Consider the following 12,969-nt stretch of genomic DNA (forward strand, 5'->3'; position numbering starts at 1 on the left):
ATCCAGCGGCTTTTTTGATCGCTAGCCATTTGCAAGGTGATTGATGTGATGCAGGCATTTGGGGGTGGTAACTGGCCTTTTCTGGTAGTGTCAGGGAAAATACAAGCGTGCCCAGGCATTTTCAGGGAGGGCGTGTGACCTCAGCTCCAATCAGTACGTTTTAATCGCACCGGCCGAGTAGGTCCTGGGTTCTGCACACACTGAAATAATCATCAGATGGTGAGTTGCGAATGGGTTTTCAGCTATTCAGCCAATCTGCAATATTGTCACAGGCCTTGCGCAGCCTTGAACAGGGCGGGATTTCATTCTGGCGGGGCAGTGGCTATCTGATCACAGGGCAAATTTGCAGGGTAGTGTGAGCTGTGGGAAATATATGCTTGCAATGTCCCTTTAAGATCAGGAGCTGCTGTTGATAGGAGGGGGAGGGGATCTGTGGTCTCTCAGCAAGGCAGATTGTCTGGTAATGCTTCCCTATTACATCGCCTGGCCATGCATTGTGCATCTGTTCTCTGGCTCACTGGTATCATAATATGAAGTGTATTATATCTCCTATAGGAAGCTGTATGCATCTGTGTATTCAATGTATTTAATCAGAAAATATAAGTGTCATAGTCTTCTAACATGCTACATAATGCACATTACTGCATGATAGTATATTCTGTAGAAGTAGAGTAAAGGTCAGTTACAACTTGTCTGGAGGTTCGTCTTTTTGATCCATGTTTTCTTGCTCTCTGGCTGAGCTCAGTCACAGTGATCTGTAATAGAAGGACAGCCCACGCTGCAGGCACTCCCCTCTTCTCATACAGTAGATCTGCTCCGAGTCCTTACCTACACCCAGCAGGCAGAGCAGAGTTGCTGCTTAATGTAATTGCAAGTTGCAGGATGGCCGTGCACATAGTATTCTTCCAGATATGTGTTGGTATTATTTGTTTGCCAATACACATCCTGGCATTGCTGGGTCTGTGGAATCCCATAGCTAAGAAGTTAATGCCTTTCCTCCTGGACAGGATGACAAATACCTACAACAAATACATGAGAGAACACAAGAAACAACTATTCAGAAACATGGGTGATTTTAAAGGCCCATCTGGGGAACTGAAGGTCCTGGAGCTGGGCTGTGGCACAGGAGCAAACTTCCCGTTTTATCCTGCAGGATGCAGGGTCACCTGTGTGGATCCCAACCCTAACTTCAAGAAGTATTTGAGCAAGAGCCTGGCTGAGAATGATCACGTGCATTTCCAGGACTTTATCGTTTCCCCAGGGGAGAAAATGGTCCAAGTTGCCAGTGGTTCCATGGATGTGGTAATCTGCACCTTGGTCCTGTGCTCTGTGGACAATATGGAAGGGATCCTGGCAGAAATACATCGGGTTCTGAAGCCTGTGAGTCCAAACAGCTGTATACAAAGTGCTTTGTAAAAACATGTATAATGTATAAAGGACACCTGAGCTTGATGTAGATGATGAGGCATAGTATTGGGAAGCCGGTGGTCAGAAGACCAACAGCAGCATCCCGATGTGCAGAATACCAACACCCGGCTGGTAAGTATTTTAACCATCCCCCTGACACTAAACGGCTCCATACACAGGGCAGGATTTCCCACTAGGCATGTGAGGCACGTGCCTATGGGCTGCACCTGCTGTGGGCGTCAGGGCATCCCCCCTTCTTGCGGGAGGGGGATCCACAAAATGCGGGAGGGGGGTCGCGGGGGGGGAATCGCAGGAGGGGGTCGGACCGCGAATTGCGGGAGGGGTGTCGGTCCGTGAATTGTGGGAGGGGGGTCGCTGGGGGGTCTGCAAAACGCAGGGGGGGGGGGGGGGGCACAATGTTGTCCATATGGGCGGCCTATCACTTAAATCCATCCCTGTCCATACACTATAACAATTTTGCACGATTTCATTCGATTCCTACCTTTCGGGAAGATATACAGATGGAGCAGCCGTCAGCCAGCTTGCCCGATCGCCAGATATCATATGCTGGTGCAGGCTGGTGGCCAGCAGCTCCTTCTGACAGGGATGCGCGAGCCTCACACTTGCGCGTCCCTGTCAGCAAGGAGATGGGGAGCGGTTTCTCTGCACGTCTCCGCTTCGGGGCAACTGGCAGGGTGCGAGGGCAGGCTGGGGAGGAGGGGCAGAGACGGGCAGAGGGCTGCCTCAGTCTCTGACAGGGCAGGGCGCGCCCGTGTCTCGTGTGTGTGCGCGCGCTCCCTTCTGTTGGAGGACGGCGGTTGGCAGGGGCAGCGATTGCCAATAAAATTTCCAGGAGCAGCTCAAATGAGAGATTCTCCATCTGTATCATTTGCAAATTGTATGTGTTCATACCTCCCAACATGACCCTCTCCAGGAGGGACACAATGCTCTGTTCCTGGACTTCCCTATTAATTTAGGATTACCATGACTTGTGATAAAACACCTTTCTGAGCAATTATAAAACAGGTGATGGTAATCCTAAATTAAAAGAGAAGTCCAGAAACAGATCACTGTGTCCCTCCTGGAGAGGGGAATGTTGGGAGGTATGTGGGATTTCCATCCGATGCGCGGTCCCGGAGCCCCTAGATCACTAGTGCTACATTATATTGCATACAATATATCGCAGTAAGTTTGACTGGCATTTCTAGCCCCCTAATCCAGCCCATCAGATATCTCTATGGTACAAATGTATACAATAAGGTACTGTATATCGCAAGCGATATATCTTATGCAAAAATAGCACAAAGGTACAAAATCGTACAAGAAAGGCCAGGGGGAGTTCAAGGAAAATTGCATCTGACTTCAGGGTCATACAATTCGTTGTAGTGTATGGGGGCCCTTAACTCCTAACCCTCACCATCCCTATACTGCCTAAACCTAAGTCCGGCATTGTCAGCGGTGTCAGAATTCCAGCTCCGGGCTTCTGACCAGTGTTGGGATACTGACCAGATCCCGCTGAGGACAGGTGGTTTACTTGTACATTCAGGACAATAGTTACCTTATAGAATTTGGGTCCAAGCCTAAGGTGGCATGGATAATTCTTTCTCATGCTAATAACTTTGATCCAATGTAAGCATTGGGCTTCATTATATAATTCTATCTAATTAATGGCATGATGGTCGATGGCAGCAGGTGGGTTGGTACAGAAAAACAAATCTAATGCTGGCCATACACTTGTCCAATTTGGCCACTTTTCCCCCGACTTCCGCCTGAGAAATCGGTCGAAAAGTGGCCAAATTGGATTTGTTTGACCTCTGATGCGCGGTCTTGTGCACATTTGGATCAGAGGTGCCTGCATGTCCGACCTCCAACTCAGACAGCCTCCCGACAGCGGGGAATGGGATCTCATGTGCCTCCTCCCATGCCTCTGATTATGCTTTGCCGCGCCACCACATGACGCCAATTCATTCACAAACATCATGTATGACGTTTAACCCGTTCGCACTGCACAATTTGTCAGATTGAGCTGCATGTAGAGACAACGTGTGGGCGGGTCATTAGCAATGCGTGGTTCTGTGCTTTGTTAGTGATGTAATGGGTACACATGCAGCGATTTGCACTATATATTGTTAACAATATCAATATCGTCCATATCGTTAACGATATATCGCCCAGTGTGTGTACCCAGCTATAGACCATTGATTGTTGCAAGAACCATTGAGCTATAGCCAACCCTAGTGTAAAGAAATTTGGTTGGTTGATGCAGAGTTGCGAACAGACCTTGCAATGTTCTGTAGGGGCATCAATGGGTGGCAAAGGAGCATTCCAACGTAGAGTAAGTTGAGTGAGGGCTGCAAATGGATGTTTAATAGAAACATCCATTCGCAGGCTGTGGGGGAACACCCACATCATTAGATGGTCATTTACCATCGAATGATGTGGGGATGCCCGTGAAACGCTGGGCGTTCCCATGCGTGAAACTATCCGCCACCGCCCCATGCCCCCCACCCGCAGTCTGTTCGCCGTGGCCACACGCACCCGGCATATGTGCATGCGTAGAAATGCACCTGCGCGTGCACACACACCCAACATCAGTCCCCGTATGAACTCACGGGATATGTGAACCGATTACATTACGGGCCATAATCTGGACCAAATAAAGCCACCTCGCATTGGTTTTCTCCGAATACATACCAGACAAACAGACAGAAACCAGATGATTGTGGTACAGATGGATCCATGCGCCGTCCCCACCTGTCCGCCAGAATGGTGTGCGCGCACGAGACGCTCGAGTGCCCCATTCTCGGCAGTGGGACGGGTGAGTGCGTGAGACGCACACGCATCTCCGTCCATCCGCCAGCGCACGCTATGCATATAGATATGGCAGGCTGACTGACAGCGGCTCCATCTGTACATACCGCACTGAACCAGGATGCAGTTAAGATCCCGGCGGTCGGGATCCCGGCGTTCAGAATCCCGACGCCGGAATCCCGACCGCCGAAATGCCGACACTTTCTCCCTCCTGGGGTGTCCACGACACCCCAGGAGGGAGAATAAATTAGTGTGCCGAGCGTAGCGAGGCACCGGGCACCGCTGCATGGCGAGCGCAGCGAGCCCGCAAGGGGGGGGCGATCCACGTCCCCCCCTTGTCGGCATTTCGGCTGTCGGGATTCCGGCGTCGGGATTCTGAACGCCGGGATCCCGACCGCCGGGATTCAATACTGAATCCCACTGAACCATATAGGGCATCATCATTATTTACATCAGTGCTCGAAGTGGAAATTTTAAAGTGGGGGTATGGAAAAAGAAAGGATTTATTTATGCGCGCAACAAAGGCGCGCTCCGGAAAAGGGGGTGTGGCCACTGAAAAATGGAGCGTGTCTTTAAGTGTAGCTTACCATACCACATACCCCTTATATACCACACTAGTAGGACCCCTTATTCCAGGCCTGGCCAACCTGTGGCTCTCCAGATGTTGTCAAACTACAAATCCCATGATGCCTTACCACAGTTTTGCTATAAGGGAGTGTTAAAACTGTGGCAAGGCATGCTGGGATTTGCAGTTTCACAACATCTGGAGAGCCACAGGTTGGCCTGTCCAGCCTATCTAGTACTAGTGCCCCTTGCACATTGTGTCACACTGTATGAGCCAAAATTCAAGGACAGCAAGGACAAACGGACAGAGTGACAGCAGAGAGAGACTGACAGCGGGAACACAGAGAGAAAGTGACAGGGACAGCCACATATGTATATTGGGCATCACAGTGTGTGGCACAGGTATAATGAGCATCACTGTGTTTGCCACGTGCCCAATATACATTTGCCACACACCGTGATGCCCCAATATACATTTGTCACACACCGTGATGCCCAATATACATTTTCTAGCCACCGTGATGCCCAATATACATTTGCTACACACCGTGATGCTCATTATACATTTGCTACATACTGTGATGCCCAATATAAATTTGACACACACCGTGATGCCCAATATACATTTGCTACCCACCATGATGCCCAATATACATTTGCTACACACTGTGATGCTCATTATACATTTGCCACACACTGTGATGCCCAATATAAATTTGACACACACCGTGATGCCCAATATACATTTGACACACACCTTGATGCCCAATATACATTTGCTACACACCGTGATGCCCATTACAGATATGCCACACACTGAGATGCCCATTACATATTATGGCACATAAGTGCCACTTACCGACATACTCATTGCTAGAGGTGTTCTTTCTCAATGCCTGAAGTTACATGATTGATTCCAGGGGCTTCCTGCTTGATGCCAGGTCCTCAAACTCGATGCCAAGGAGGTTTAATGTTCGTTGCCAAGGGGGCTTACCACCACTGGATGGGAGAGTAATTTATGGTGGGAGAGCAGTACCAGGGGCCTTATTCTAGTTCACTCTTAGAGGCAAATTCCTTCTTAGATGGACAAAACCATGTGCACAGCAGGTGGGGCAGATGTAAAATGGGCAGAGAGAATTAGATTTGGGTTGGGTTTTACTTCAAAGTGAGATCTATATTGCAGTGTAAAAATAAAGCAGTCAGTATTTACCCCGCACAGAAACAAAATAACTCACCCAAAGCTAAATCTTTCTGCACATGTTACATCTGCCCCTCTGCAGTGCACATAGTTTTGTCCAGCTAAGAAGGAATTTGCCTCTAAGAGTGAACTAGAATAAGGCCCCAGGAGAGAGGGCAAAAGGACATATTGGGGAGAGGGATGCAGAGAGAGCTACAGGGTGTGAGGGGATGCAGGGGCAAAGGGGGTGCAGGGTGGGAGAGGATGCAGGGTGATGCAGCATGAGAGAGGGAGGGTGTAGGGTGAGAAGGGTGAGCACTAAGGGTATGCAGAGTGAGGGGGTGGAAGGGTGGGAAAGGGCAGCAGTGAGGAGTGCCGAGCTCCCGCAGAAATATCAAGAGAACCCAGCTCCCGCCCGCGGTGCCAATCAGGAGAGCCATGCTCCTGTGGCGGAGAGTGGGGCTGCAGCGGTGGGAGGGAGAGAGCCTGGTTCAAGCAGTGGCAGGCATGAGAGCCAGACTCCCACAGTGGGGGGGGGGGGGGGGGCGTCGATGTGGAAGCAGGGACGAGAGCCGCTGCTCCCCACCCATAACTACAAGATTAGGGAAGGGTTGGGTGAGCATAGCCTGATGGAGGCTTTAAATAGAAGAAAAGAGAATATAATAGCATATTTTGCCTACTAGTCATAAATAAAAACATAGGATATTTTCAGATAATTTAACATTTGTACCCACAAAATATGATATTATCTTAGTTATTGTCAGTGGTAGACTGGGGCATGAAGGGCCCATTGGGGAAATGTCATAAGGGGTGTGGACAGCCACCTCAGAGGCTTGACTATTAGAGAGTATAAATATATATGTACTGTGTATGTGTGTTTATATAGTAATCATGCATGATAATGTACCAGATTAATAACAACAATACACTGCAGAACATACCTTGTAATTCATTGCATTGTAATATAACATAATCAGCATCATCTATAATTTTTGTACGCACTCTTGAACCTGATCTTGGGGGTTATTATGGATCACTCCTTCTGGCAAATTCCTTCTTAGATGGACAAAACCATATGCACTGCAGGGAGGCAGATGTAAAATGTGCAGAGAAAATTTGATTTGGGTGAGTTATTTTGCTTCTGTGCAGGGAAAATAGTGACCGCTTTATTGTTACACTGCAATATAGATCTCACTTTGAAGTAAAACCCCACCCAAATCTAACTCTCTCTGCACATGTTACATCTGCCCCACCTGCATTGCACATGGTTTTGTCCATCTAAGAAGGAACTTGCCAGAAGGAGTGAACTAGAATAACCGGGGACCACCAGGGGTTTCCCCTGTGCCTCTGCAGGCCAGTACAACCCAGCATAATTAACTATTATTTACTGTGTGTTTATATATACTGTAAACATCTCTCTCGCACTCTCTCTCTCTCTCTCTCTCGCACTCTCTCTCTCTCTCTCTCTCGCACTCTCTCTATCTCGCTCGCTCTCCTCTTCAAACTGTGAGATAAGCGGAACCTGCAGCCACATACCGAGAGTTGGCATTACACTTGGTTATATTGTTCTGCTTTACTTACTTGTTTGTTATACCAGACACCAATAACCTGGCTCTATAATGCTCATGTTTTCTGACTTCTCACATGTTTTATTTCAGGGAGGAGCATATTATTTCTTGGAGCACGTTACTGCAGATCCTTCCTCATGGAACTATTTTTTCCAGATAATTTTGGATCCAACCTGGAAATATATAGGGGATGGATGTGTAATTACAAAAGAAACATGGAAGTACCTAGAAAAAGCCAATTTTTCTCAAGTGAAACTAAGACACATCATAGCTCCAATTAAATGGAGCCCACTCAAACCCCACATTATTGGCTATGCTGTAAAATAATCGGTATGTAAATCCTATTTATCCATTATTCATCAGACCAAAAAAATTGTCTGGCTGGGGCCTAGAAAAAAAATATTGTAGTTATTTAAAAAAAAATAGGTACCATTGATGTGAACCCTTTCCCTGGCGACCGCTCCTGCTGCAAAGATTACATTTGCATAGAAATGGAATTTATACAAGGTAAGGTGCTCTGGGTGTTTTTTTGCAGCGCAATGATGGGAAAAATAGCTGGGCAGAAAATCGCTCATTGTATACTCACTGAGGACGGGATGTATTAAAATACATCGCTGCCCCCCCCCCCCCGCCGCGATGCTGCCGCATACGTACTAACATATGCGGCTGGCATCGCGGTGTGGTGACGGAGGCCCCCCGCGATACCTGTACTCTGGTGTGCGGGGGGTCTCCGTCATCTCCCTGCCGCCACGCTCTCCCCTAACGCCGGGGACAGCTAAGCATGCTGTCCCCGGCGCCTCCTCCTCCCCCCTGCAGCCGGAAGGACATCCGGCTGCTTCACTAGGGGGAGGAGGGGTTTACCTTCCAGGGTCCAGGAGGACCCTTCAGGAAGGTAAGCCAGAGGGGGGGTCGGCGAGGCGGCGGGTTTGCGGCGGCGAAAAGAAGCCCATAGGCTTCTATAGGGTATCGCCACCCAAAAGTACATTGGAAAATGCGGTAAAACCAGGGTTTTACCGCATTTTCCATTTGATACATCTCACCCTGTACGATTTTTTGCCTGTCTAATTGATTTTCCCAGGGGCGTACAACTTTCCACACTAGGACGCTATCCACCCTGTCACTCATCTGCTGGTAATGATGCAGGAGCATGCATCAGCACTCACTGCACATCGCCGGGCTGTACACACTGGCTAGGGCCAGATGTATCAAGCTTCAAAAGTGATAACATGAGTGATAAACAACCAACCAATCAGCTCCTACATGCCATGTCACAGGCTGGGTTTGAAATATAACAGGTAGGAGCTGATTGGCTGGCTGTTTCTCACTCTCCACTTTATCACTTTTTGAAGCTTGATACATCTGACCCTGGGCCACTTTTGAGCTGAAAGCTCAAATGGCAAAACTGAGCTCAAAATTGCCGTGTATATGGACCTTAAGTAAGTAGGAAGTGAGAAAGATATAATGCAGCTTGCTTAGCAGATTGGTGAAACTGAGCAAAGTCTGCCCAAACATCTGATAAAGATGGATACACCCCACACTATAAACAAACAGTAACTAACAGATTGTACATGCTTTATATAATAGTCAGCACTTTGTCATGTGGTGTCAGTTGCTAGGATCTAATCCCTCTTACCGGTGTCAGAGATACACTGGAGAGAACAAGAGGAGTTGGGAAGAAAGTATTTGGGCAGTATTCAGTGAGATTAATCGCCGTGTTCCGGAGGGCTGGAGCATTCGCTGCCAGCCCTCCCTCTCCCACTATGCAACGCCTCAGTGGCTCGCTGCCCCAGACAGCATTTTTTTTAAACCTCCCCCGGCGAATGCCGCAGGGGGGCGGCGCAAGGCAGGGAGATGGAAGCCTCCCTGCATGCACCGGACACTGTGGGGGAGAAGGAGGGTTCCCGGGGACACAGGCAGCAGAAGCTTCCCCCTGGGAGAGCTGGCAGGGGATGTGGTGGAGGGAGCCGCTGCGCTGGTCCCACTCGTGCATATGTAATGAGCGGGACCAGTGTGCAGTTAATATGTAATGAGTGGCTCCCCCTGCTGATGTCATGTGTAAAAGAAAAAAATATATATTTTTTTAAATTAAAATTACATATATATTCATGGGCTGCAAGCATAGCATGTCCCTTTACATAATACAAAAAACTTTATTTTAAAATAACACATTCCATTTCACCTTAAAAAGATGTTGATTGCAAAACGGTGAATCATGGCAAAAATCATAGTGAAAGCAGTTCTCCATTTGAGCATTGAATACACTCTCGGTCAATCCCAGTGAAAACCCCATAGAAATACACCAGCGAATTGCAGTGAGCATGAAACGGAGAACTGGCCGGCATTCACTGTTCGCTTTCAGCGAACAGTGAACATTGAATAGGGTGCATCAGATTTTCAGTGAAAAAAATTCACCGCAAGGAGTGAAAACAGCCCGATTCGCCGTTAAAAAAACAGTCAATTGGGAGCATTGAATACTGGCCTTTGAGTGAAAAAAGGGATTCGATGGAGAAAGGTGCAGAGAGATAAAAGGGGAAGGGGAGGATGTGCGGAGACAGAGGAAAATAAACATATAATGCTGAGTATTACAACTAGTAGATATTGTTATGTTAATATAAACGAATATATAATATACTGTAGTAATATATGCTGCAACAATCACACATCCGTATGTCAGGGTTTGCATGCTGTAGCCTGTGACAGAAGATAACCTGTTTCGGTACTTGTGTATTATAGCGGCACCCCCGATGTACATCGTACGATGAACGCATCGCATGCCATGTACCGGATGGCATGCGATGCGACGCGATTTTGACCCCCTATACGATGAAAAATCGTATAAGCACCCTAAATGGTGCTTTTGAGCACCCTTATGGGTGCTTACAATGTTAAATGCACCCCCACGCCACCCCCCCACTATAAACGTGAACCCGAAGTGTGGCGAGCGCAGCGAGCCCCCGAGGAGCGGCGGTACGCGTCCTACGACCTTTTCATACCCCCACTATCCACGTCGGCGTGGAGTTGAGAATAGAATAGTGTGGCGAGCGCAGCGAGCGGACGCGGATACCTTCACAGGTAATCGCGTCCCTTCGCGGGCTTCACAGGTATCCGCGTCCCCTCGCGGGGCGCGCTGTGCTCGCTGCGCTCGCCACACTATTCTATTCTCAACTCCACGCCGACGTGGATAGTGGGGGTATAAAAAAGGTCGTAGGACGCGTACCGCCGCCCCTCGCGGGCTCGCTGCGCTCGCCACGCTTCGGGTTCACGTTTATAGTGGGGGGGGGGGTGGCGTGGGGGTGCATTTAACATTGTAAGCACCCATTAGGGTGCTTATACAATGTTTAATCGCATCGCATCGTATGGCATTGTATGCCATGTACAATGGCATACAATTTGAAAATTGTATGCCATCGCACACTATCCAACGAAATCGCGTCGCATCGCATACCATCGTATGCGTTATGGTATGCAATGCGATGGGCGCCGCCAAAATACACAAGTACCCCTGTTTCTACAATTCCAGTCACCCGGGCCCAGGCTTGTTGAAGGAGTCCAGCAGAGGTCCAGGGCAACTGTATAATTGCCATTTAGAATCAGTCCGTGACATGTAGGGGAGGACAATGGATGCTTGTATATAATTGCACATTATTAGAGCTATAATTGCACGGAATTAGAGCTTTTATATTGTACTAGCTGCCGTCCCATCAAAATGACGGAACAACATAACAGTAATATTAGCGCCAGTGACCTTCGATGACTGAACGATGCGACACGTGAATTACTCTGTCGGGAGCCATCTATTGGTTGCCGGCACACACAGCACTTTGATTCCATCCATAGAGGAGAGGAGCAGGGTTAGCCTTGTATTATATAGGATTTGCGTCTGTATTTTAATTGTATATTACAATCGCTATCCCATTAGCTCAGCACATAAAAAATGCATTTTCTCTTGGAAACACACAGGTTAAGTGAAACTTGTGTGTTTTCGACTGCCACGGACCCAATTTCACTCGAAAATGGGGCTGCTTTCAGGGATTATGCTATGACTGCTAATTGGATAGCTTATTTAAGTGCACATTCTTGATCAGCAACTGCTTCCTAGCCTATTCAGCTCTATAGATAAGATTTCTTGAAATATGAAGATTACTGTTCATAAAGGGCCATATACTGTACACGGGGCGATTTCAGACCCTTTCTAAGCAATCTGTCGCTTAAGCTGGGTAGAGACCTACAGATTTAGCTGTCTGGTGGGAACAAAAATCTGGAACTGTATAGGAGCATATAGCAAGAAACTATTTGCTCCCAAATGCTAGAAAACAGACAAAAATATTCCTTGGATACATTTGTTATATCAGATTGATTTAACCAATTTGTCTAACTGACCATTGTTTGTTTTCCAGCGTTTAGGAGCAAATTATTGATTGTCATTTTTCCCCATACATTACCAGGTACCAGATACATTGGACAGATAGATCTCTGTAGGTGTGTACCCAGCATTAAAAATAGGCAAAGCCCCGCTCCACACGATTGCTCAGCACACAGCATTGCGGGTGCACCGCGATGTGTGCTGAGCGGTCGTGCTAAAGCATGTCGCTCAGCCACATCTGTATGCCCCTTAAGGTTATTGTCCTGTTTGTTTTTTTGTTTTTTTTTACAATTTGTTCCTTTTTGTTTTTAAGACTCAACATTAATACTTGGAGAACAGAAGACAAAATCTGTACTATGGGAAATAATAGGCCACAGAGCTTCCAGAAGAAGTTGGATTCCTTTTGGGAGCATAAATATGTTCTGAAGAAAAAAATATATTTGGATCACTATCCGTTTGTTTTCTGTCTGTAAGTGTATGTGTTTTATTAGGATTCAGTATTGGATCCCGGCATTCAGAATCCCGACGCCGGAATCCCGACAGCCGAAATGCAGACAAGGGGGGGACGTGGATCGCCTCCCCCTTGCGGGCTCGCTGCGCTCGCCACGCATCGGGCCCGGTGCCTCGCTACGCTCGGCATACTAATTTATTCTCCCTCCAGGGGTGTCGTGGACACCCACGGAGGGAGAATGTGTCGGCATTTTGGCGGTCGGGATTCCGGCGTCGGGATTCTGAACGCCGGGATCCCGACCGCCGGGATTGTAACTGCATCCCTTTTATTACTATCGTAAATAAACTTTCTACCCACAACAACTTTTCTCTTACTTGTGTGTGGGCATGTGTACTGCCTGACCCTCTGCCCGAGCAAGGAAGACACCCAGTCATAGAGAACACACTGATCTCTAGAGGCTGCTGAAGACTGTACCGGGCCTACTGTAGCAACCTACACTGGATTTTTATTCCCTCTGGTCCTATTAACTAAGTACTTTATTTATTCATTTGCTTAATTGTATTTATTACATTGTATTTTTCCATATTGAATCATTAAGTGTAGTAATTGTTTAATGAGTTATAGTTAT

At 47.7% G+C, this 12,969-nt stretch overlaps 1 protein-coding gene across 1 annotated transcript; it reads left to right on the forward strand.

Moving 5' to 3' along the window:
• The first annotated feature begins 792 nt into the window (after window positions 1-792).
• On the forward strand, window positions 793-12,698 carry LOC146057795 (thiol S-methyltransferase TMT1A-like). The gene is made up of 3 exons (XM_083169479.1): window positions 793-1,380; window positions 7,618-7,857; window positions 12,204-12,698. Exons 1-2 carry the CDS (start codon window positions 883-885, stop codon window positions 7,852-7,854), a joined length of 735 nt encoding a protein of 244 aa, XP_083025605.1. The 5' UTR covers window positions 793-882; the 3' UTR covers window positions 7,855-7,857; window positions 12,204-12,698.
• The last annotated feature ends 271 nt before the right edge of the window (window positions 12,699-12,969 follow it).

This window comes from Crinia signifera, chromosome 2 (genome assembly GCF_055691185.1).
Source record: "Crinia signifera chromosome 2, ASM5569118v1, whole genome shotgun sequence".
In the NCBI taxonomy this organism is placed as follows: domain Eukaryota; kingdom Metazoa; phylum Chordata; class Amphibia; order Anura; family Myobatrachidae; genus Crinia; species Crinia signifera.